Genomic DNA, 27,061 nt, shown 5'->3' on the forward strand with positions numbered 1-27,061 from the left:
GAACGGTTGTTTCAAATAAATAATGAATTAATTATCTTTAGATAATAGAATCCATGTTAATCGGAACCTTATTTCTAATATTTCATGTCCCTTCATAATTATATTACTCGCACAGCACACTGAAAACAAAAAATAACCCAACAATGCCAACCCTAAACGCATACATTTTCGACACAAGGAAAAGCGTCGCAGATCGATTGAAAGCCAATTCCGTGACACGACAATCCCCCTTATTACCAACTAATACATGCCGTTTTCCGATACACGCGCGTGTCGCGTACAATTTTCGGTAATTTCCTAAATTTCCTGTTCATGAAACGGATAAGCACCGTTATGGGATATCAGATGAAATATTTGCGTGCGAAAGTGTTTTTTCTTGCGGCTTTTTGTTTCTGAATTTGTTGGGAAAATTCAATAGAAGTTCCTTCTATATGGGAAGTTCCATTATTGTAGATTTATGGTTACTTTACTTGTTTTCTTTGACGTCGTAAAAGTGGTTGTAGTTATTTATATTTATGTATCTAGTTCTATCGTTACAAGGGAAAGTGTGTCTGTCTCCACGGTAAAACGACTGAATCGATTTTGATTAATTTTCTGCTGCTGTCACCGCAGATTTTACCCACGTTGCTGCGCTCCTATTGGTCTTAGCGCGATAATATAGCCTTCCTCGATAAAAGGGCTATTTAATACCGGATTTTTTTTAAATCGGACCAGTATTTCCTGAGATTAGCGCATTCAAACAAACAAATAAACTCTTCAGCTTTATAATATTAAGTATAGATGTAAAATTCTCCTGTCTTGGTATTTGAAGTTAACGTTATACGTAGATACCAAAATATATATAATTTATGTATATTTGGAAATAGAGAATGGTATTTCTTACAATATTTTCTTGGATCTGATATTGTAGAGATATTTAACTGGTACTATGTAATTAAATTATTATGTACTTATTTTAGTGCACGAAGATTTTTCACTTTCACGATTTAAAATATAAATTGTATGCACAATGCATTGTCTGCTAAAAACATTACAAATACTTTTTAAGGTTCCGTAGCCAAAGGGTTTTTAAGGCTTTATCGCAATGCAACCTTTTACTAAGATGTCGTTGTCCGTTTGTCTCTCACCGGGTATGGCTGTCGTGTATCTCATGAACCGTACAAGTAAGTTTGTTGAAATTTTAAGACATAATGCAAGTATTCCTGTTGCCACTCTAACAACAAATAATAAAAAACCTAGGTAACAGTGGTGACAGTTTTTTTGCAGTTGCTCTTTACCTAATTTTTGTGGAACTCCAACGTCCAGCTCGCACTTGACCGATATTTTATTACCCGCTAACTCATTTCCAATAAGATAATTACATAAGAGTCAATACATCGACTGTAAATACGAGAATGTAAGTATCTATATCAACGAGGTAAACCTGAGATGGGAATCACCGCTGCTCAAAATATAAACACTGATTCCTGCAATTTACGCGCAGTTTAGATTTGTAAGTTAAATAGAGAAAAAGATGAAGTTAGAAAAGTGTTTAACTGGTGATAATATTAATAAGAATTTGTTGAACATTCGCTATGCGGTGCGAGGGCCCATTGTGGACAGGGCTCAGCAGATAGAACGGGAGTTGGAAAAGGTTTGATATTCCAAATTATTCTTGTTTTATAGCTCTATTATATCAATACTAGATTTCCGCCCGCGGCTTCGCCCGCGTTTGTAAAGGAAAACCCGCATAGTTCCCGTTCCCGTGGGATTTCCGGGATAAAAACTATCCTATGTGTTTGAGTTTGAGTTTGAATTAATCCAAGTTACCCTCTATATATGTGCTAAATTTCATTGTAATCGGTTCAGTAGTTTTTACGTGAAAGAGTAACAAACATCCATACATCCATACATCCATACAAACTTTCGCATTTTTAGTATTAGTAGGATTAAACTGAAGGTGGATACGGGGGGAAGCAGGAAGCTTTTCTATGTAATACGTTAATGAAAGGACGGACACATTTTTAATTTTATTATTGTAATTTATAAAGAATAGAAAAATGCCGCGTCTTTCGCTTTACCGTGCTGACCTCTCAGCTACCCGTGATCCCATCTCGGCAATCAAATTTATTTTACTCTTTCGCTTTTATGTTCCTAAGGGACTGTCTTTAAAATTATCTCATTTTAAAACATAGTGCAATATTGTGGCTTTTGGTGTAATTTAGAAGACTTGATTAATTGCCGCTGTTTTGATCCTCTTACTACCTCAAACCTAACTAGATGTCCAACAGTACATTTATTAAATATGTATTATTTGCTATGCGTTACCCTTGCGTTACCGATCTCTTTCGGAAAAATGTCAAAAAATTCATAAAATATTTAAACTGTTTATAAAATCGATTAGGTACTGAATATCATCATAATTTCATATTTGAGCCAGAATATCATTAATAAGCAAATGATTTTCTAACCAGTATAATAAAGATAAAAGAAAACAACATAATTATTGATAAAAAGATTGATAAACATTAAACACGCATTACATTGACCAATAAATAACCACAAAGAATTATAGCTAGTGGGCCTTTTAGAGACGGAGGGTAAAGATGGAGCGTATGGCCTGTCCTCTCTGAGGTCTACTGCTATAAATTTGTTGTCTTTATTTCCTTTGAATTATATTGTAAGGCTTTAGTTCAGCTACTAGCATTGTTTATTATTGTTTATCAAAGGAACAAATTATGAAGGTTTATTCGTAGGGTCAGAATTATAACAGTCGTAAGATAGTGTAGACTGTATTATTTCAGTATACAATATACATAGATAAATTATAGGTACTAAATAGGTTTCGCTGATAATGCTAGAGAGTACCTAAAACGTCTCTATTTATTTTTATTTTTAATGTTAAGTTCTACATAGCTTTATATTATTAGCATATTTGAACTTTAGGAAATTATTACAATGAGTATGATATTATAATATCATAAAGTTCACGCCATCGAAGCTTGCACTATTTATTTATGTAACGGCTTGCATAACCGATTTCTCGCAAACTTAGAAATTCTTCCAAACAACAATATGTATTACAATTAAAACTATTCTCTATTTCTCTATAGGTATGCATCTATACAATATACACGCGTCACGGAACAATAAAAGCAGACATTTGGGAGACGCGGACTCGTCTCACAAGATTTATCTCGATGTTTGCGCCGCCAGCGGTACGTTATCACGATACATGCCTTTGTTCAAAACTCCGCTTATTTAATCCATATCTCTCTTACATACGCGTTTATGTAATTTACGAATGTGTTGGGAATGTTTCGGTTATTGTTCAGATCGTATATTATTCTATTGTCCTTATTTTTTTTGGTTATGATGATTGATGGGTGATGGACATTATAATATAGGATGCTCATCATCATCATCAGCCCATATACGTTCCCACTGCTGGGACACGGGCCTCCTATGAGGGTACAGGCCATAATCCACCACGCTGGCCAAGTGCGTGTTGGCGGATGACACATGTCGTCGAACTTTTTAATTCTTCGACATGTCGGTTTCCTCACGATGTTTTCCTTCACCGTTCGAGCAGTGGTGATGTTACAACATGCGCAGATAAATTGAATAATCAATTTATTTCCTGCGCGCTCGCCTGGTCTCGAACCCCGGACTTATCGATTCGAAGTTCGAGGTCTCACCACTGAGCCACCACTGCGCTATAGGATGCTCATTGAAGAATATTATGTTCCTTATTAATAATAAATATAAAAAAATGTTTGTGTATTGATGTATGCATTATTTATATCTTTATTATATTTAAGGATTAGATGAAAATTTTCAGAGGTTCATGAATGTTTCAGCCTGTTTGATTAGTTTGTACACTAGATGGCGCTACATGTAGGTATGATTCTAGGTCGAGAACAAAATGATTCGGTAGTTCTTTTGGGATTGTATTTTTTATATTGATATTAATTTATCTATTTTTACATTCAAAGTCGAAGGAATTAATCATAAAAATATGTTAGACGAAAATTTATTTTCTGTATAATCTACACACAAAAAAAAGGAAAATAATTATAAATGTTAAAAAAATGTCGGCAATATGAATTATATTGAACATATCAAAACACTTCTCAAGCATTCCATTATCCTACCAATCAATTTACCACAACTAAAAGAATATCATCCAATATCTGCAATTCGTTGCAACAGAACAAACTACATGTATTGTATACGTAGACACGTATAGTACATGCCGCCAAACTACATGTACCTATTGTAGTACATAGCGGCATGTACTAGCATCGCCGCAGCCGCCACCGGCAGATGTAACCCATTGTGCTCGGCCCTGGCACATTTCTTCCCTTACCTTTGACCGAAAACATCAATTTCGAATGGAGCTGAATATTCAATGGGCCTCGTATTCCCCGAATATTCTGTGGACCGAACTTTTTTGTTTGCCGACTAAACGGTGTTCCGGAAGCTAGCTAGTCAATGACTTTTTCAATATCGAAAAACGTTATTTCTCTAAAATTGCTGTCGCGGTTTTGGATTGAAAATTTTCGTTGATCCTTTTGAAATAAGAGATTTTAATAAATGTAAAGTAATTTATAGTGTTTTCATTACTTATAATCTGTACTTAATATTGTACTTGATATTTTCTGTTTGAACGCGCTAATTTCAGGAACTACTTGTGCCACTGGTCCGATTTGAAAAATTATTTCGGTGTTAGATGGCCCATTTATCAAGGAAGGCTATACATATATCATCACGCTAAGAGCAACAGGAGCGGAGCAATGCGGGTGAAACCGCAGAGCACAGCAGCTAGTATTTAATATTTTCATTTTCATAATAAAATAAAATGCTTGTTAGTGCATCAACAATAAATATTATAATACATCACGTTACGGTAAAGTTGTAGCATGAAATGAATGCTAGTTAAAAAAAATACCGATTTTACAAAAGCCTACGTCATCCGCAGATATTCACATATTATTTGCGAAAAATAAAATGTAATTGCATTCAGATAGAAGTAGAAAAACACGATGTAATCCGAAACGAACTGACAAAAGAAGAGTCAGCAAAACCGAAGTCTTTTGTTGACAATTTTATTTCAGTCTACAAAAAGCTGATTGTACTCCAGGCAATATATTACGGAGTTGGCGGGAACCCATCGCATAGGTCAGTTCCTACATCCTACATATCCTAAGGCTGGCTGTATACGGAGCAGGTTTAGGTAGATAAAGAAAAAAATAAATGTTATTGGTTAATGGTCGAAACTCAATTTCCTCATTAGTAGTATATTATCTCGTTCTAATAATATGTCGCACAATGAAACATACCTTCACTTTGCATTATTAAAGAGATATTAAATGTATCATTGCGACGTACAATATAACACTCGAAAATAGGTAAGTAAAAGAAGATACCACTGTACATGAAGCGTTTTTTTATGATTTAAACTTTGTATACCTCACATAATATTATGTAAAGTCCGTAAAATATAATGCTCTACTATTGCTTTGTTCACAATAAGTCGTCTAAATTCATAATATTAAAATAATAATTATTATACTTATCACTATATCACTACATACAGGGACAGGGACAAAGAAGCGACTTTGTTCAATAATAAACAAAGTCGCTTTTTTGTCCCTCTCCCTGTCTGAAAGCTAGTTGATTTAATAAAACATTTCGCACCACCACGCAGCACTGTCTCATTTCAACCTTTAGATATATATGTAATCCAATGTTCCGCCTGGTCGGAGGCCGAGCAGGACGCTTCAGCGACCGGCCGCAAATTCTATTATCATCACAAATAATATAAATCATAATACTTTATTTAATATTTCTGGGAATTTGATCACTTAAGCCTGGTGGATCCTGTTAATGGAATCGTCGGTTATTAAACTTAACTTTGCTATTAGTGCAATATTTTGGTAAATACTTATCATTACCAAATCCATATATGAAGCTTTTCTACCTACAATTTCTTTCTATTAAAACGTTCGCGCTTTCTCAACTTCACCTAGAAAAATTATGTTATATGTAGATAATATTAGAGACAACGCTTTTGAAACGTTCATGCATAAATCGCCTAACAGTGCAATCGATTTAAATACATCTCAAGAATGAGGCTTCAGCAGGTTCCCAAGAACGCGCTTGGCCGGCGGCCAGCGGCTCGCGCTAATCGATCTTAACTTCATTACGTAACTCCACTCGACTCATCAGGACAGTCCTGACCGACGATTTATCGACACGTCTTTATCTTGCGTTAGTGATTTTTACCAATTGGGTTTTATTGAAACGGATTAGAAGTTTAAACTCTGGAGTTTAAACGGTTAATACTAGAAATTGACTCTACCAGATTTTGTAGAGCTTTGCATGAGAACGCGAAGTCCTTGTTTTTTTACATAATATAAAAGGCAAAGGCATTTGGTTGTATTTTTATATCAACACTCTTGTTGATATTAGATTTTCCTCGATTTATTAATTTAAGATTAAGTGTCATGCTATTGTTAAAATATGACGATCCCACGTTTTCAGCTACTCGTAAAAAAATTAATTTGTAAATGTAGATATTGTTATTCCTAAACTGTTACTTTTATGATGTTTACTTTGTAACAACTGAAAATTGTAAAATTTACAGTGTAATAACATAAAATTTTATGCACGATGTTTATAGATTGCATTTTTAGGGTTCCGTAGCCAAAATGGCAAAAACGGAACCCTTATAGTTTCGTCATGTCCGTCTGTCCGTCTGTCCGTCTGTCCGTCTGTCACAGCCGATTTACTCGGAAACTATAAGTACTACAGTGATGAAATTTGATGGGAATATGTGTTGTATGAACCGCTACAAAAATATGACACTAAATAGTAAAAAAAAGAATTGGGGGTGGGGCCCCCCATACATGTAACTGAGGGATGAAATTTTTTTTTTCGATGTACATACCCGTGTGGGGTATCAATGGAAAGGTCTTTTAAAATGATATAAAGTTTTCTAAAAAACATTTTTCTTAAAGTGAACGGTTTTTGAGATATCAGCTCTCAAAGTCGTAAAAAGTATGTCCCCCCCCCTCTATTTTTATAACTACGGGGTATAAAATTCTAAAAAAAATAGAGGTGATGCATGCTAATTAACTCTTTCAACGATTTTTGGTTTGATCAAAGTATCTCTTATAGTTTTTGAGATAGGTTGATTTAACTGTAATTTATTATATTTGCTGCTACGGAACCCTTTGTGCGCGAGCCCGACTCGCACTTGGCCGGTTTTTTTATGATACATTTAGGTATAAGTTAATTTGATCTCCAAGTCGTAACCCTATTCTATTTAAACAATGAGGAAGAAAAATAAAACGTGTATAGGTGTCAGTAGTCAGTACACCGTACATAGTACCTAGGTGTGTTAAACATGGAATTTAATTATAAAACATTATGCTGAGTTATAATATAATAGAAATTAATTATTGTTAGCGTATTTATTTTAAGATATAAAGAATGTAAGATGATCTGAGTATCTTTTGGCGTGTACATAATTCTATTATTACATAATAACCTACACATTAAACATTATTATAGCTTTATCGTTAGATTAATAGAACAACATAAAACGGTATAATTTACGCATTGACCCGGCTAATGTAATAACGCGATTTTTATATTTGGCCGGCGACTCCGTCCCATTTATCGTTGTTGGCCCCAAAATTATGCCCTTTACGACTTTGTAATCCCTTATTACCTTTTATAGCCGACGCCGATCTTTACTGCCGACGTAATGACTCTAAATACAAATGGCCGATAGATTTTTTAATGGATTCTGTCCGAAACGTTGGAGATTTGAGTTGGCTTTATTTTTATTGCGAATTCTTGGAAAATTTTGTTAGAAATAATTACTTTCTTTTGTAAAAACAACAAAATAAAAAAACAATAGAGCAACATTATAGCATAAATATCTATCTAGCTATTTTCAATAAAATACGATATCAAAAAGTAAGTTTAGCTAGAAATGGCCCCGTAAACACGTTTTCGGATAGATTTTCGAGTGAGCATTTCAATCAGCGATTGCCCGCGGCGCTGCGTCGAATGCAACCGCCTGCTCTCTCTGACTGACTGACAGACAGCTTAAAACTATATAATATATGCACGGTTTTAGAGTTTACCCGTTAGGCTAGCCGCACACACGCAATAATATTGTCAATAATTTACGTATTGTCAATAATATTGATCGTTTGCTATCCATATTGATGTATTGATCAATATTATAGTGGATTTCCGGAAATCTTGAAATATTTTCGTCAATATCGGGGGGAGGCAGGGAAATTGACAATAATATTGTCGTGTGCAGAGTGTGCGTCAATATTTTAGTTGAGATTAAGTTTTCAGGGCAGACGGACACTAGAAAATACTCAAGGAAGTATAAGGTAAACGCAGCTATCAACGACCCATCGAAAATCTGAAGGTATTACCGACCTATAAAAGTAATTCGAAATTTAAACGTTTCCAGAACTATTCTAGCTATAGGTAGGCAAAGTTATACACGAATGTATTACTTGAGTATCGTATACTTTAACGTTAGAGTGAGTAACTGAGCAAAAAAGAGTTAAAATGCGTAAGTTGCTGCGGGGTAGCGTGGAAGCAGGACGTGTCGTACTGTTCCGTTGTTCCTTCGGGTAAGTACTGTGAGTATCTTTTTAAGACATTTACAAACAAATAACATCTATACTTTAATTTATTTTACTTAATGTCAATGCATTTAAGTGTCAACTTTTCATTTCTTACAACATTTTATTAATAAAAAGTAATTTGAAACGATAAAACTTAAAATTAGAATGGGACGGTGTTAGGTTCACCAGTTTAAGCCGCGGCAGGTATCAACGACCCGTAAGTCGGCAATGGCAGCAACGTAACTTTTTGTTTTATTTTCTTTTATGTTATTATATCACACTAACACAAGTGGTTTTATGGACCAGTTTAAATCTAAGCTATGAGTCTTCATAAAAATCTATTAGCGACTAAACTTTTTTGTCTAGTGTTGTGTCTTTTAGCGTTGTCAATTTATACAAAGTTATGATATTTTCGAGGATCCCTATCGAATAGTTACAGAAGTAAATCATTGTTTTTTTTTTGTTTAAACAATATGCATTTGTTCATATTTTGTATGACATTAATCAATTATAATCTATTTTATAGTCTGATGGTCAAATGAATTAAAATAACCATTTTTTTATGGGTCGGTAATACAATTTAGGTTTATACTTACATACTTTAATACCGACCCATGTGGGTCGGCAATAGCAACTATAGGAAGCTATTACCGATCGAATATAGATTGTTTAGTTTCTCATCTACAAATTCAAATTCAAATTGCTTTATTTGCAGAATGTAGAATAAAGATGTTTGTATATACAGATAATATTGATCCTAAACATTCTGCTCGTAATTGAGCGTGCAAATATATTTTTATTACTTTTATGACATAATAGGTGCCTATTAAAAATTATATTTTTAGGTTAAATTTAAAAAATTAAAAAAAAATATATTTTTAGGTTTTTAGGTTAAATTAACATAAAACATATAATTAGGTATATTTTTTCCAGAAATATGGAGCCACGAAAGCGGCGAAAAGTATTCAATAAAACACAACTCGCCGAAGCAATCAATCAAATAGCATAACGAAATATCCTAGAGTTTGAAATCCTTAATTTAATATATGTACATATATTAATAGTATTATGTTGATTAATTTAAAAGTTTATAATTATTTAGTTCATTACTAAAAAGTACTCATTTGTTTTATTAAAAATAACTACAATTAAAAAATACGAATATATTTGCATTTTTATTTCATTTTATTAAGATCGGTAATCATCATCATCACTAGCTTCTATACATTCCATTGCTGGAAAAAGGCTTCCTCTCACATACGATCGGGAATAGCTGCATAAAAATCGTTAATAGCTTCACAGCCGTTTTTATGGGTCGGTAATAGCAACAATCGACTAAGTCACATTGTAAATTATTTTTTACAAGATAATCCTTTATTAGAATGTATTTGCTTCAATAAATACATTTTTTATACATAACACTAGCATATAAAATGAAATTATAAATCTTTAGAAGAACCAGTATACTTAAAAAATATGGTTGATTTTGAAATTGCCTTAGAGGGGTCGTTAATACCTGCGTTTACCCTAGCTGCCAATGAAAAAGAACATTTATGACATTTAAATGGTTTAGTTGAGGTTTTTTCATCATCCACTTTTGTATCCATCTTTTTTTTTTTTTGAATGCCTCGTTTTACTGAATAAAGTCAATAAAACAATCAATGCAATAGCCTTTTTCTTTTTATCCATTTTGAAAACAGTGCACACTGATCGAGATGCTGCGGATGAATGAGTCGTTTTCAATTACGAAAAATTGGCAATAATATTGTATAATGTGCGGTACCATTATATTGTTCAATATAGTCAACAATAATATTGATCAATAATATTGCGTGTGTGCGGCTAGCCTTAGGCTTTATAGTATTTACTTTGCTCCTGATTTTCTCTGTAGGATATCTGATATTTGGATAAAATTTTTAGGACAAAGGGTAAAGTCAAACGTTGCTCTATCATAGATTTAAATATTGTATTAATAAAATTCATCTTTATTATAATCTTGATCTAAACGTCATTAATTTTCTACATCTATACATATAATAAATCTGTAGAAGGGTCAATTCTGTACATTGAAAATATTGAAAAAATAAATAGCAGGGGGTGTTACTGGATCGATACCAAGCCCAAATATGTGATTAAATTTTTTTTTGTCTATCTGTCTGTCTGTCTGTATGTTCAGGCATCACGTGAAAACTAACGGTTCGATTTCGATGAAACTTGGTATAATTATACCTTATTATCCTGGGCATAAAATAGGATACTTTTTATCCCGGAAAAATACGTAGAAAAAAAATAAATCTTAATTTTTCTTATTTTTTCCGCGCGGACGGAGTCGCGGGCGGAAGCTAGTTTTATAATAATAATACAAGCGAAATTGCAATTTTCACAAGTAGGTACAGTATAATATTATAGTCTTTGTGAATCAAAAATATATTCCGTGCATTTGAATAATGAATTGAAATAAAATATCTTACTTATTGAAATAGGTACTCATTATATTTCATTGTAAATTCACATGGAAAATAATAGGTACATCTTTTCAATTTCCAAAAATCAAATTTCCAAAGCAAAATTCGGATACTTTAACATTTCATGTCACCTACGACACCATTTGATTTTCGCTGTAAAAATGACGTTTGCGAATTTCATTTTACAAATTTTATAACAAAAGTTCCGGTCGGATGTTCGTTCGTTTCCATTCTTTGTTCATATCTTTACTATTATTCATAGTCATAATATCATAAATGCGTAAGTTAATCTGTCTGTATGCTTCGAATTCAAGACTAAAATAGCTGAAAGCGTAGGCTAGAAAAATCAAAGGATATTATTCTCGTAAGTTAATGCGTGCGTCTGTAGAACATAGATTATTTTCGCTGAATCTCTATACTTTTCCAAGCTTAAAATTTACAATCGAAAATTTATTTTTCATTTTGCCGAGGGAAGCCGAGCTATTAAATAGGAGACTATAATAATACGTAATGACGTTTTAAAAAGCGTACGGTTAATTTCGAAATTGCAAAACATTATACAATATCCCGTTTAAAACTACATTCTGCAGTCAAACGGGGAAGTTTAAAACGAACGTTACCTACCTCGTTGGTGTAGGTTTAACTATCTTTACTGTAATACACGCTTACACTAGCTCGTGTGGTTCTAGTTCGATTCACCGGTTGGGTAATGAACGAATAAATACTTTTAGACTTCCCAAACAAACGCCTATTCAAAGTAATTTCAATTTAATTTCATGATTACATTGGGACAACTGACTAACTGCGACTGAAAATATGTTGATGAAACATACATTATTTTACTTGTAATCATTTTCATCATTCTTTCACATTTTCACTTCAAAATACATCAATATAATATCACAATTTTCCTACTTCCACACATATTGCAACGAATAACTTCTAGCGTAATATTAATGAGGGTCCTTAAGTACCTGCATACGTAGATATACCTAGGTACATTAGCGTTTCAACAGCGGCGTAAAAACCGCTCATGCACGATACTTATGCCTCCAATTAACTGTGCGCGTTTAATTCATATTTCTGTTTGTTTGTAATTAATTTCCAATTTATTGCCGTGACTCGTTGTGGCTATGTGTCGTATATACAGTAGTGTATCCGTACGTTCGTTGTTTATTCAGCAGTATTGTGTATCAGATGAGTCAAATATCGGAATTTTAATTATTTCTCGAAATTTATTGCGATATTTATATTTGATTTGTAAAATAATTATTACTCACTTCTATGAAATAAAGGTCCGTTCGATTCCAGATAAGTGAAACATATAATATACAATATACCATGTAAACATAGGTACTATAAGTAATTAGGACTATAACCTAGAGTTTAAGCTTTACATCTGAAAAAAAGTAACATAATAGTGAATAGCAATGTGGTAAAATTCCGGGAACGAAGCATTTTCCAAAGCTTACAAATTACAAAATAAACAATTCGCTAATGCACTTTAAATGCACAGCATGTATTGCATTGTTTTGGAATTTGATGAAGAATTCCTTAACTGGTTAATGTTATCTTATTTGTACGTTGTCAGTTGTGTTAAGTTTGTTTTCGCTTCAAAGCTCAAAGTTCTGCATCGATTGAGCTCGTTGACACGATCTCTCGCTCCAAATATGGTTTTTATCTATTTTTCCTTATTTCTCGTCCATGCAACCATAATGTGTCACAGTGAAGCGTAGCAGGGTACAGATATTATAAGAATAAACTGATGTTTATTATTACTATTATATAAAGAGGGATGAAAGATTAATAATGGATTCAATCAATACCTATATTATTACACACGGCTCAAATCGTCATGATTTATGGTTTGTGACTTTACTTTATGGAGAGCTACTGAGTGTTAAAAAAAACTTAATCACTATATATTTTTATTTGTTTGTTAATTAGTTACATAATATTATTTACTCTATTATTTCCTATTTTTGTCTAAGGGTGTCTCGAAGCCATTCTCACGCGTGGTCCGCGCCAATATCGGCGACTGCCAAGCGCTTGGTCAGAAACCCTTCACCTTCGTCAGACAGGTAACTTTATTATTTTATCTACATACATTTTATTATATTTTAGCAAATAGTTGAGAAACACAATTAAAAGAGCTTTATACGCAGTGGCAGATGACGATCCTATGTCTCCTTTTCATCACAAAGCATTTAAGCAAACTTATAAACGCCAAGTTATATTACAATTAGTAGTCCGAGAAGACCAGGATTTTAATTATTTTAAATATCATTTTTCCAGGTTTTGGCTTTAGCAGCATGTCCTGGATTGATAAATTCACCAGATATACCTGACGATGTAAAGGAAAGAGTTAAAGAAATATTGGATGATTGCACGTGAGTTCAGAATAACGAGTGTCATTGTTTGAATACTATATGCTTTATAATAGTATACGTAAATAATAAATCATTCAGCTAAGCTTATCAAAAGCATTGTGTATCATCAATTAATTAAACAACACAAAGGTACAACCGGTTACGGCAGGTAATAGTGATAGGAGCGTGGAACGGTATGTATTATGTATTAAATTAATAAATGTTTGGTTAAATAAAAAAGCAAGCACTTGGCTTGGCTTTCAAATATTATGTTTTCCAACAAATATTGTGACAACACGCAAAACGAACACTTCTTTGGCACTAAAAAGAAGCGAATATCCAATTTTCTTTACACAATTTCAAAACCTTAAACTCAATATGAGTACCTAAATTGTTTCACGTCGCAAAAACAGCAATGTATTTCCGCGCCGCTGCATGTCGGCCTTTCAATGAGTTATAAAGGCAATCTTTTCAAATTTTTACACCGACGTTTTGCTTGTGCGGGTTTATATGTTTTATCACAAAAAGTCAAAGCGTTGCACCATTTCGTGTGCCGCTCGCTGCAGATCGTATCTTCGCTGGATAAAATGAACTCCATGTTTTATCTGTGTGTTTTAAATAGTTTTTTAACAAATCCCCCGCCGTGATACTTTTTATTAGTGGCAGTGCAATCTTGCGTGTGATGTATTTATTTATTTTGATAACGCTCAGTAATTTCATGTAATGTTTTTGTGTTTTATGTTGACCTAAACCGCGGGGATTGCATATGAATGAAGCGTTTCCCAATTTGGTCATTTAAATGCATATAATGTATTTCGTTGTTAGTACCTACGGTTAAATTAAACTTGTTTATATACTAAATTCATACTTACACATTTATTTTAATTACATTTTATGAATACTAAATTCATTTAGATTTGTTTTGCAAACTCAAACTCAAACATTTATTTATTCAATTAGAGAACTTTCGAATCGTCATTACATATTTTTAACATTAATTATATATGCAATATATTATGTACGTGCACTAAATGTGCAATAATCCTAATGCTTCAGCTTAGACCTAACAATCTAACATGTATAGGATCATAATAATTCTTGATGTTTACTGTATGTATGCCCATGCCCCATATCTCTCTATATTTCAAGTCACTACAAATCCTGATTCAGTAATCTAATAACTCTGTTCAGATATAACTCGATGTAGCCCAGTAAGCGTTTTTCCCAATGTAAATGTAAATACAGTGTAAGTCGGCACGCTAGTCACGTAGCACTGCCCTAATTATGCTGCTTGCTCTGAGATTAACGACGCGTCTCTCGTCTGTTGCCTGTCGCTAATGTCGGGATGGCATCGCGATATATTTGGGATTATACCTACCTGAGTCATAAATGGATGATATATAAATAGATTTTTTCAATGCAGATTTCTGAGAATAAAGTTTACCAATTCGTAGGTGTGGCATTTTTCCGGAAATAGATTATATGAATACAACATGAAATATTTTTAATGATTCGAAATTATTCTGAAACCATGTCAGGCACACGTTTACGTTTAAAACTTTTAAAAGTGTTTTCACAGAATACCTACAAGTAATTAGATTATTCATAGTGAGCTTTTTATTGTAGCATAAGTGCTTACATAGAAAGATTATAATACAACCCAACGTATAGAACGATATCACGTATTATTTCAAGCCGACAGATATCCAATAAACATAAAACAGAAGAACATTCGACCTAAATCATCCAATCGAAAGTCCGATCGTTTGTTCACAAATAGCGCATTGTTCTACCCAAATAATTCGTGCCAATTAATAGAATTGATTAACATCGCATGTGACTGACGTCCGTGTCATGCAAATTGCGAAATCCCTTATATTCATATGCTAAATTCGCATTAGCATACAGTTTTTAATGGAATACAGCTAATTGAATTAATTTCGCTGTAATGTTTGGCGTTTTGATATTTAAATACGCGATTGTGTGTATAATTGCATTACAATTCTGGTTTGTAATTAGCTAATATCGTATAAATTGTTCTATACTGAATGAAAACATTATTTGTTTTCACGCTGCAAATGTACTAGGTATACCTATTATGTGAATGGAAAGTTATAATTCTTAGAATCGAAACTATGGGTAGAATATTTTATCCCCAGTCTGTCTGTTCATCTTCATATTGTGAATCACTATAACTCGTCAGTGTACCAAAAAAAAAAAATTAAAAAAAACTACTGTCATTTCACCTAGTAAGTACACTTAAAAATCGTCAACATATCGCTGATTCAAAGCATAATGTTCCTTTCATCAAGTTCTTACCCCTACGTTAATTTAACGTAGTTGAAAATTTTAATATTAATTCTAAGGTCATTTGAATTTATAGCAGCATTAACTTTATATTCCGCTTCCCCCGGCGCTGACCAATTAAAAGAAACGACCCTGACCTTAATAGCGTCCATACTTGTGAAATAACGTATAAAAATAATATTCCGTTTTAGAAGTTCAATTATTAATTCACTATAATTGCGAGTTCAAAGTAGAAATTCGAAGCTGTATGTAGTGTCCAATGTTGTCTTAAATGTCTATGATAATTATTATTATCGATACTTTATCAAGCAATATCCTACAAAGTTCTAATGCTTTTGTTTTAAATTCTTCTGAATTGTAATGCCTTCTTTTTTAATTGTTAATTTTAAAATCTTTATGCACAAACCTAATTATAATAGTCTGTTTAATCTCCAAAAGTAACCAACACACGAGAGATAAGTAATCATTTATCATCGTTACAATTCTTGTTTTTGTATAATCTTGTGTCTTTTAACGATCTTCTAACCTGATTTTCATAAAAGGGCTTGCCAAGGGTGGGTTTATATGGGTTGTATAAACACGCATCACATTACAGTTTTCTTATAAGGACGCAGATGGATGTGGCTTGTTTTCTTGTGGCTTGCTAGTTGTCTTTAGCTCTTTCAAGACTATAATTGTGTTCTAAGTAATTGACATTTGATCAATTGGATGCTCTCACCGCTGCGCGCTGGGCTAACGAGCCATAAGTATTATTATTATTTAATCACGATTAAAAGATGAAATGGTTCGTATTTTTTTAACAATAACGGAATTTTATAAACCTATGGGATATTGCCTGTAAACGTAAATAAGTTTAGAAAAGTAAATTCTCTTGAGGTTTTACACGTTTATTTGTACTCGCTAAAATCTATTGACATTAACGATCTCCAACTATTTTTGGATGACATTTTAAATAATACGCCAACAAAATCCTTTTAATCATTGACGATTCTGTAAACACGTAAAGATGTAACATAAATAAAAGCAGAGCACCCACTCGAGTTAAAAATAGTTTCCATCATGTAAGAGTGGGACATCATGTAGGGAAGATGTAGGATATAAATGAATAAGTAATGTACAGCTATCAGAGGGACAAGAACAATGGATTTGGGTAAATAATTCAGGGGACTAATCGACGTCTCTCAGAAGATGGGTTTAGTGATATCTTTGTGTTATCAATCGATTGGATTTCTGATTCAATCAAATTGCTTTAGTCGTGTAAATGTTTCAGATAAGAAATTAGTAAGTAGCTATTCCTTTTTGTCCCAGGGGAATGATGTAAAGTTTCATAAAAATAATTCATGTAGTCATTTTTAAGTTTATCCAGAACTTGTACACACATGATACATAAGAGGTAATGAACTACTATTGTTTTCTGTATTGTATTTCAACATTTTTCTCATACAATAATTTGTACCTTTAACCTTTTCACGCAGAGAAAGCTCAGTAGGCTCATACTCGCCATCTGCTGGTTTGAACATAGTTCGTCGCCGCGTGGCGGAGTACCTCACAGCGAGGGACGGAGTGCCGGCCTCCAGTGACGACATACACCTGGGGTCTGGCGCCTCTGATGTTATTAAGTCTGTGCTCACTCTCTTCGTTGAGGATGTGGATGGAAAGCCACCAGGTAAGCGGGGAACAGTTCGTTGAGATATCAGTGAAATTCTGGAGATGTATGATGTTCGAGGATTGCAAATAGAAAGTCATGTCACCCGATAGCGATACAAAATATTGAAAGTCTTTTTTAATAAAGCTCCTGCTTTAAAAAATATAATACTAGAAATTTAAAAATGAGCAGATATTATTGCAATGTATCGTGTTCTTAAAATATCTTTATCCGTAGCAAGTTAAGTTATTATCCATATATAGGGATACAGGATAGGGAATAAATTATTCACATTTCTATTTATTAAAATTGTAGGTGCTGTGCAGACGCAGGATTTTCGGCCGCGTCGCACAGTCACATAGCGTCGCCCCTCAGTTGTCCCATAGCTCGCGCCACCGACCCACGTTTTGTAGTTAGTGAATATAAATAATATACTTTTGTGTAATTTAGAAGAAATATAAAATTTAATTGGCCGCTATCTTTAATTTCATCTCCCTACACACAGCTACACCAAAAATTAATAGTTTTCTTAAAATCTCTATATTTCCAGCGGTAATGATCCCCATCCCGCAATACCCGCTCTTCTCGGGTACCCTCTCTGAACTGGGTCTGGTCCAGGTGCCTTACTACCTCGACGAGGAGGCGGGCTGGGCGCTGCAGGTGGCCGAGCTCGAGCGCAGCTGGAGCCAGGCCAGCGTCAACAGCTGCGTCAGGGCACTCGTGGTCATCAACCCTGGGAACCCTACAGGACAGGTTAAAGAAAGAAAGAAAGAAAGGAAAAAATAAAGTTGCTAAAAAACGTTCCAAAATTTCTTTTAAAATTTAAGCCTCAGCAAAATGCTGCACAAAATCAGCGCTGACTTACAGACTATACTGTCTATTGAGGTTCCTCTTAATATTATAAAAAATGAATTAATGTACTTAAAATACATAACATATTAGATTATAAAGCCATTTTCAAGAGCCATTTTGTACTTTGATCACAATTAAAATACATAGGTACGTCAAATTAAATAAGGGATGGATTTTCAACTAATCGGGACTGACTAATATCATCCTTTCGCTACTTCTTGGTCAGGTGGTATCATAAATGTATTAGTCAGTGAAAATTATAAAAAAGTTTAAAGTTTTTGCAACTCTAGAATCCGCCCATATTAACTAGTTTACGGGAATAATCACATAAATAAACATTCAGACTAGATTAAGAAAACATTTATTGCAATAGCGTTTTATCCGCAATAATTCTGACGCAATAGTATAAATATCGAAGTTTCTCGCATTTATAATATTAGTATGGATAAAAAGGATAAGGTTGTTTGTAGTTTTCTATTTATTTAAGCGAGCCGTGATTATTGCTCCGAGTAAAGCGTTAGAGGCGTCGGTGTGAATAGTAATGAAGGTTTTGCGTTTGAAAACTCTTTCAGGATCTCGATTTAAATTCTCCTCGTAATATTGTACAAAGTTTAACTTCGAGATAAAATTTTTATGTTTAATTTGTGTCCAGCTTTATAAATCCATATCTAAAAGCCCTTATAAAAATAGCTTATATTACCCAAACCGGTAATACAAATCCAATTTTTTGGGATAATAACTCAAACGGGAACGTGAAGGTGTAGAGTTTTGAAAGATTAAGCAGTACGATGGTAAGCTGAATAAAATGGCATGTCCGGCATTTCGTTTATTGAAAATAAGTACGTATATTTTAGGAAGAACCCACACAAAAATGTATCTTCCCTAAAAGTGACGAAATAATATTTCAATAGCAAGAATATCCCGTAATATACCAAATACTTGAGTTACATTGTAGCATCGTATCAATAAATCGTAGCGGGATAGGAGCGTGACGAGGAAAATGATTATCGCGGAAAGTTGCAACGTCAGCCCGCGCTAATCTCACGAGATGATGAATCTATGAGCCGATGTGTTCCATACGCTCGCATACAGCCTCCATAGATATTTGAATTGTTGAATGAATCAATTATCTATAGGTACATATAATAAAATCGTAGGAAAGTCAAAACTGTACATTGATTTTTTGTAAAGAATATTTGTGATCTTTAATCGATATCGAAGCCAAAAATATAGTTTTAGAATTTTTGTCTGTTTGCATGGATTTACACTAACAAGTCGGGTCAACATAATATAGGCTCATAGATACTGGCCATAGGCATATCATCACACAAAGACCAATAGGAGCGGAGCAATGCGGGAAAAACTGCGGGCACAGCTAGTTGCTCTATATTGACAAGAATAGAAAGACAGGAAGAGAAAAGTATTATTGTCCCACTTAAGAAATTCTGAGTAAACGTTACAATTAGCAGCACTCTATAAATGTCCTGTTTTCTCTTGTTATTCAATTTATTGTGAAATTTATAATTAATTGATAATTAAATGTATTTTTCAATTAATGGCCAAAGTTTGAACCAATTTTTCGGGAAAAGCGTTGTGTCTTTGTCCTTTTGACAACCAAAAGTTTAGCTGATTCATCATTTGATTTATTTTAGGTTATTATTTATGATTTCTATTTTTAGAATGTTGAATTGGATAGATTTGAGAAGTTTTAATTAAAATATCAAACCTCGGCATCGCAATAATTTATATAATATCAAAAGAAATTATTTTGTTTTAAGTCGACATAATTATATGTTCTTAATTATAACTTAATTAATGTACTCACTATAATATTATTATCTCTAAACAACTATGTCATCAATTTAATTATAGGTTTTAGTGTATATTCAAATATATAATTACTTATCGTCTTGTATATGTAATACATATGAATAATTTAATTAATTAAAACAAAATATATAAAATTGATCTATTACCGCTCTTTTAGCATACTATCGAAATATTGTTTAAATCTCAGTTAATGAAGTAAACGTTTGAACAACTTTTTAATTTTATATTTTCGAAGGAATTTTAATAAAAATGATTTTTCTTTCCATTTAATTACTATCTATAATAAATATCTAAATATACACTGTTAATATAGATACACCAAAAAAACCTAACGATTCCAGCAACGTAAAATCCAATATACAACATTGAAAGGTCATCACACGCTATGATAATGTAACTACGATTTCAAAGAAAAGTCTCCACGTGTCCACAAAATAAGACCATATTTTCCGTTATCCTTTAGTATTCAACGTTTTCTTAGCAAAATCGCCTTTGTATGATAAAAATATCGCTCAATTTTATATCCGATCGCACTCAAACGACTGTGGACTAGTTTTCAGTCCTCTACTGCAAGGATTCCACATAATTCGATCTGAATTATTTATCCTTCTAGGAAAGTGGTCGTAAAATTAAAGAGCAGTCTTTGAGATAGTGTCAGGAAATTAAACGGTCGTACGCGATAATGTTTCTTACTGCACTAGAATAGAGACGGTATTGGTGTGAAGGTAATAATGAGTTTATGAGGTTTATGTTCCACGATGTCACATCCTGTTTATTGCTAGATGCATATTAACTGACGTAATGTAAGTGATCCTAGAGCCGGTTGAGTGAACATCACTGTCGTATAAAACAACTGAAAGGCAGAAATTCTGCTTTGGTATTTTTACTTTTCAGATTAAATCTTTGATCTTTATAATTCGACACGTTTATTCTTATTAAACTTTCAATGATTTACAACTTAATGGTTTATTGATAGAAATTCTATTTAAATTCAACCTTGAACTATTTAACTTTCGCAAAATTATGGTATTAGATAGAAAGTTTAAAATTAATTTAAACTTGTTTGTATTGAATTGAGAGAACAATTAAGTAATCTTATTAGAAGCGACCAACAACGCGGGTAAAAGTTAGTGACACTTTTCAGTTTGTAACTTTGAGTTTGGAGTTGTTGAGATTTATATTTGTGTATTATATTATTTCATACATTTAGTTTTGCACTTTTATTTATTTAGGTATATTTTTAGATTATAATATTATTATAAATCAATAATCTACGTTATAAATTCCATTCTTAGTGAGGTTTATTGATTACTTATAGAACTTAATTCCTTTGTAGATTATAAAATCTCGCATCCTTAAAATTCGGATTTCTCCTATTATAAAAGTTTTATTATCATTTTAATTGGCAGGTTCTGTCGCGAGAGAACATAGAAGAAATAATAAAGTTCGCACACAAACACGAGCTGTTCATCCTGGCAGACGAGGTTTATCAGGAGAACATTATTAGCAAACCGTTTCATTCTTTTAAGAAGGTAGAGTATATTAAAACGCATGTTTTTAGCAATAGGTTTAACTTACTTTACCTTACATGTTTGTTGATAATAGTAAAATCATAAATAAAATTACCATTTAAAAGTGCTTATTATGATTAGTATGATTATGAATAGTTTTTTGTTATCTGTAAATTTTTTAGATTGTCATATTTACAGCACAACATCGCAAACTAGCAGCACTTTTACAGCCTTATAATAAACCTTTTTTATGTAAATTTTATCATGAATTTTTCCCTTATCTCCAGGTGATGCACCAAATGGGGTCTCCCTACAGCAACATGGAGCTAGCCAGCTTCGTAACGAGCTCGAAGGGCTGGGCGGCAGAGTGCGGTCTGCGCGCGGGCTTCGTGGAGCTGCTGCGGGTGGCCGCGCCCGTGCTCAGCGCCTTCCGCGCGGCCAGGGCGGTGATGCAGTGCCCGAATGTGCTGGGACAGTGTGTTTTGGATTGTGTTGTATGTTTTATTTGTTTATTTTTGTAATATTATTTATAGTATTGTCTTAAATAGCCCTTTTTTTCTTGATATTTAATAAAAAGGTGTTTTCAACAAGTTTACATAAATGTAGTACCTAATGAGAAAAGATAGAGTCATGGCCCATATTGTATAAATTATTACCTATTAGTTTTCAATATCACTTAGTGGTCATTATTTTAACTTTAACTAATATACAGACAATAAAACGTATTCATTACACGTATCGTGATCAGTGACTTTGACAAATTATTTGAAAACAGCGGTATCTATGTAAATAAATGGTAAAATAATTGTGTCTTCGTAATTTATAAAGTAAATAATAAGTAGAGGGAAAGATAGATAGATACCACAAGAGAATTCAACACCCTTGCACCCTGACAGGATCTTCTATAAAATCAATTAAAACAAATATTTTTATAAATTTTCGTTCTAAAACAGATGCGTCCCCCCCGTCCCGGCGAGGAGTCCTACACCCGCTGGGCCGCCGAGCGCGCGCGCGTGGCCCGCGTGCTGCGCGAGCGGGCGACCACCGCACTCCGCACTTTTAATGCCATCCCGGGGTACAGCTGTAATGTTATCGATGTGAGTGATATTGTGTGTAATGTGCATCAAATTATATGAAATAGTGCGTTTAGATAAGTATGTAAATAAATAAATAAATAAATAAAATAAATGTTTGTCGAAGTACAGGTGTTACATTGTTTTTCCAATTCAAAGCTAAGTTCTTGTAAATTAATGCTTTTAAAATAATCTTTATGTTAATGTTAAATCAAATATACAGCGGAAATTATTGTAATTGCTTGACTGTAAATAAATGCAGACGATTAATTTTATTCACTTCTCACGTAGTAATTTATTAAATGGTTATCATTATAATATGTAATGTACATAATTAGTGGCAACACCAAATTGTGGTGCAAAATCAGATCACTTTTATTATTAACTTTTTAATTTGAATTTGAATTATAGCTTTTATTCAATTTACTCATAACAATATTAATTCTTCTTTCTTCCCGCAGGGCTCTATGTTCGCATTTCCGCGTGTAGAGATACCTGCGCGCGCGCAGGATAAGGCAGCACAGATGAATTTAGCTCCAGATGAGTTCTACTGCTTACGACTATTGGAAGAAACAGGTAATAAGCTACTAATATTATAGATGCGAAAGTTTGTGAGGATGGATGTATGTGTGTCTGTGTATGTTTGTTACTCTTTTACGCAAATACTACTGAACCGATTACAATGAAATTTAGCACACATATTATACACATAATTAACATGGATTGAAGGTATTATCCCGGAAATCACACGAGAACGGGAACTAGGTATGCGCGTTTTCATTGCGCGTGCGTAGCCGCGGGCGGAAAGCTAGTGATTTCTAAAGCATAGTGTATCTTTGTTGTATTCGAAATTATGACTAATATATTAAATTTCTAGGTGTGTGCGTGGTCCCCGGCACAGGTTTTGGCCAGAAGTCCGGAACATTCCACTTCCGTACCACGATCCTGCATCCGCGCGATGAGTTCCAATACATGATGGAGAGCATCCAGCGGTTTCATAAGAACTTTCTGCAAATGTATTCTTAATTTATGACTTTGCTAGTAATTGGATGTTTAAGTATTTTATACGGAGAAGTATTCATACAAAATGACTGTTTTTTGGGTTACACAAAATATCGATGGTTCTAATTATTAATGGTGTTTTTATGTTTGGTTGTATTTATATGTGTTATGTTTTATTAAATTATTGAAATAAAAGTATTTTCTGCAACACGATGTTTTTTTTTCAACTCTATACACAAAGTTATACTAGGTGGTATCCTGCGGTTATCATTGTTTAAAAAAATATAAAAATGATTATTACCTGTACTTGTATATACATAAATTATAATATATAATTTATAGTCAAATACACAAAAAATAAGAAAAAAAATAGGTTATTTACATTGTTATTCAAGAAAATTCTTTGTTGTTTCCAAATAAGTAATAATTAATATTATAGTACTGTTTCGATCTCTTCCGCTTGTGTAGTCTTCTGGAGGCTTAATGTATTCAAATATTATTAAATTATGCTTGGTGTTCTTCGTGAAAGTCTAGCTACTACAAGCGATTTTTTTTATTGGAAATAACTTAAGCAAATACATAAATGATTGTGAATGATGCGATAGGGCCTCGTTCTTAATGTAACATATAGACTAATTAAAAAAAATGATTCCAAATAAAGCAGATAATATTATAATAAAGCAGATGCTCTTATAGATATTATAATCTTAGGGCGTATATTATGATTTTATTTTCCGTTTGCTCTTCTCTACACTTATTATGTGTATTTTTTCAAGTTAATCTATACGCATAGCCTCAGGTAAATTTAAAGAAGTTTTAAAGTTTTGGAGCAAGTAAACACGATCGAGACATATTATAGAATTTGGTATAAATTTATTTTCAAAAACCACAATAACTTTAATATATTGTCCTATATAAGTTCATTGTAACACATCTGAAAGTCATCGCAGAGTCTGTCCAGTAGATTCAATCGTGTCTTGGAAAGTTCCCTCTTAGCCAGTTGGTCTAACTTCTGTTTCGCAAGCGAGTCATCAGCTCGACTCTTGGTACGAAGGAACTCATCTACGCAGAGCAGACCAGCTCGTTCCAGGGTCTTCTGCGAGTGTTCTAGAAGCTTCTGCCATACCTCCTTGATTTGTTCTTGGTTGTCACACGGGTCGGCTGCGCGGTTGTACATTGGTACTGTAGTGTTGTAGAACTGTCTGGAAGGTGTTTGTATACTTTTTAAAAATGGTCGCGAAAATCGATCCATAAATTGTTATTTAAATACTGAATTTCTGTGTAAGAGGTATAGTGTTCCTATAAAAATTTAAAATGACTATCAAAATATATTTCAAATGCAGTAGGTATTAAACACTGTGTTTCTACACAAATAGTAAATTTGTTGTTGTTTATTGGTTTCACATATTTTTATCATTGTCAATATAAATTAGAATTTGTCTTTTAATTGGTTGTCGTTTCTTTAAAGGAATATAAAAAATTGCATTTCTTGAAAGAATTACTTTTAATAAAGGAAACAACGAAGTATTTGTTAATAACCTGAATTCGTCGGACATTTGCGTAAAGGCCTTTTCAAAGAAGCTGGAATCCAGTTTGTTGACGACGCGGAACCGGGTCGGGTCACGCCGAGACTCTTCTCTTATGACATCTTGCGCTCGGACGAAAATCTGGGAAAAATCTTTTGAGAATTTAGGCATACTAAATGTAGGTAAAATTAACGAGCCACAATATAAAGCAAACTTTTATCATTGACTAACATTTTCTTTTAAACATTGTTTATAGGTAACTAGTGGTCCGCCCCGGCTTCGCCCGTGGTACATATCTCGCAATAAAAGGTAGCCTATGTCCTTTCTCGGGTATCAAAATATCTCCATACCAAATTTCATGCAAATGGTTCAGTAGTTTAGGCGTGATTGAGTAACAGACAGACAGACAGAGTTACTTTCGCATTTATAATATTAGTATGGATTGTTAATATATAATATGTATCCCATAAACCATAATATCATATAGGTACTCGGTATTTCTTTTTAAATTAAAATCGTTTTTATAATAATGGCAATATTATATACTTTAATCTTTATTTTACCTTCGTCAATTGGTTCATCATATCACTCAGAACAGCGTCGAACTGCTCTTTTTCCGGATACTGATACACACACTCCATCATCGCCGGGGCCGTAACTCTTAACTCATTCGCTCTTATAATTCCTTCAACTTTATTTTCATTATCCGATACATTTTCATCCGTATATTCCCCATCTGAACTGTTTCCCTTGCCACCGATATCTATTACCGTTTTAAAGGTATCCTTAACTTTATCCACGTTTAATATCCGTATATCGAAAGACAATTCGCCAGTAACTTCCACATCTGCCATCACATCACCAATAAAAAATACAGTTGAAATGAATTTGAAAATATTCATGGCTGCGTCATATCGACACGTTTTCATTTCCTTGTGTCGAATAAAATAGAAATAAGCGATAAAAATTGGGTATTAAAGAGCGAGCGATAACGGGTTTAGTGAGGAATAAATTTTTATTAGTGTCGTATAGAATGAGCAGAGCTGCCCCCGGGGGCCTGAATGTTTCAGCGCAAGAGGGGCAGATATATTGAGCTTTCGTGTTCAATTACATATTGAAACAATTGTTGCCTGAATCAATTATTTCTTGCTATTTCTTATTCTTATATTAATTTATAGATTTTGATAGAGGAAGAAACGGGTGATAGAATTGGCACGTGGCACGTAACGTACGTGGACGTAAAATATTCGTTTGAATGTTTTGAAACTATCGATATATTCATAGAGTCAGTCAGTGCTCATTTTACTATGAAAATGGAATAAACTGTAAATTGTTGACGTGAATTGAATACAAAAGGTCCACAATTTGTATTGGATCTTTTATTTTATTTTCCCTAAACTTATTTCTCTTAGATACAAATCCATACTAATATTATAAATGCGAAAGTAACTCTGTCTGTCTGTCTGTTGCTCAATCACGCCTAAATTACTGAACTAATTTGCATGAAATTTGGTATGGAGATATTTTAATACCCGAGAAAGGACATAGGCTACCTTTTATTGTGAAATATTATGTACCACGGGCAAAGCCGGGGCGGACCACTAGTATATAATACATATATAAGATACCATTCAGAAATTCCAACACACAAAAAAAGATTTACACATCGTAGAAGTTCGTAATGTAACGTGGAAGCAAATAAATAATAAATTAGTTACAGCTTGATCTGAACCGTATTATTCTGTTCGTAATGCCTTGTTATGTTTCCATTTTATTACACGTAAGATTGCGTGAAAGGGCACTGATATTATTTATTGTAATACTTTTGTTATATCCATT

The 27,061-nt window shown here is 33.3% G+C and overlaps 2 protein-coding genes across 2 annotated transcripts; one reads left to right on the forward strand and one right to left on the reverse strand.

The window, feature by feature from the left end:
• Positions 1 to 1,443: 1,443 nt before the first annotated feature.
• LOC123694448 (alanine aminotransferase 1-like) lies at positions 1,444 to 23,904 on the forward strand. Its single transcript, XM_045639889.1, has 10 exons — positions 1,444 to 1,633; positions 13,099 to 13,188; positions 13,403 to 13,497; positions 17,259 to 17,449; positions 17,979 to 18,181; positions 21,520 to 21,642; positions 21,909 to 22,115; positions 22,575 to 22,718; positions 23,156 to 23,270; positions 23,572 to 23,904. Exons 1-10 carry the CDS (start codon positions 1,514 to 1,516, stop codon positions 23,718 to 23,720), a joined length of 1,437 nt encoding a protein of 478 aa, XP_045495845.1. The 5' UTR covers positions 1,444 to 1,513; the 3' UTR covers positions 23,721 to 23,904.
• Positions 23,905 to 24,606: 702 nt separating this feature from the next.
• On the reverse strand, positions 24,607 to 26,089 carry LOC123694592. The gene is made up of 3 exons (XM_045640062.1): positions 25,786 to 26,089; positions 25,236 to 25,363; positions 24,607 to 24,898 (listed from the first exon to the last, which is right to left on the reverse strand). Exons 1-3 carry the CDS (start codon positions 26,074 to 26,076, stop codon positions 24,607 to 24,609), a joined length of 711 nt encoding a protein of 236 aa, XP_045496018.1. The 5' UTR covers positions 26,077 to 26,089.
• Between the last annotated feature and the right edge of the window lie 972 nt (positions 26,090 to 27,061).

Source organism: Colias croceus, chromosome 9, assembly GCF_905220415.1.
Source record: "Colias croceus chromosome 9, ilColCroc2.1".
Classification (NCBI taxonomy): Eukaryota; Metazoa; Arthropoda; class Insecta; order Lepidoptera; family Pieridae; genus Colias; species Colias croceus.

Excerpts from the sequence above, each read along its gene's own strand:
- LOC123694448 (XM_045639889.1), top strand. The coding sequence starts at position 1,514 with ATGAAGTTAGAAAAGTGTTTAACTGGTGATAATATTAATAAGAATTTG. Across the intron at positions 17,450-17,978 it reads TGTGGATGGAAAGCCACCAG|CGGTAATGATCCCCATCCCG; the intron begins GTAAGCGGGGAA and ends CTATATTTCCAG. Across the intron at positions 18,182-21,519 it reads CTGGGAACCCTACAGGACAG|GTTCTGTCGCGAGAGAACAT; the intron begins GTTAAAGAAAGA and ends TTTAATTGGCAG.
- LOC123694592 (XM_045640062.1), bottom strand. The coding sequence starts at position 26,076 with ATGGCAGATGTGGAAGTTACTGGCGAATTGTCTTTCGATATACGGATA. Across the intron at positions 25,364-25,785 it reads TGATGAACCAATTGACGAAG|ATTTTCGTCCGAGCGCAAGA; the intron begins GTAAAATAAAGA and ends GATTTTTCCCAG. Across the intron at positions 24,899-25,235 it reads CAAATGTCCGACGAATTCAG|ACAGTTCTACAACACTACAG; the intron begins GTTATTAACAAA and ends AACACCTTCCAG.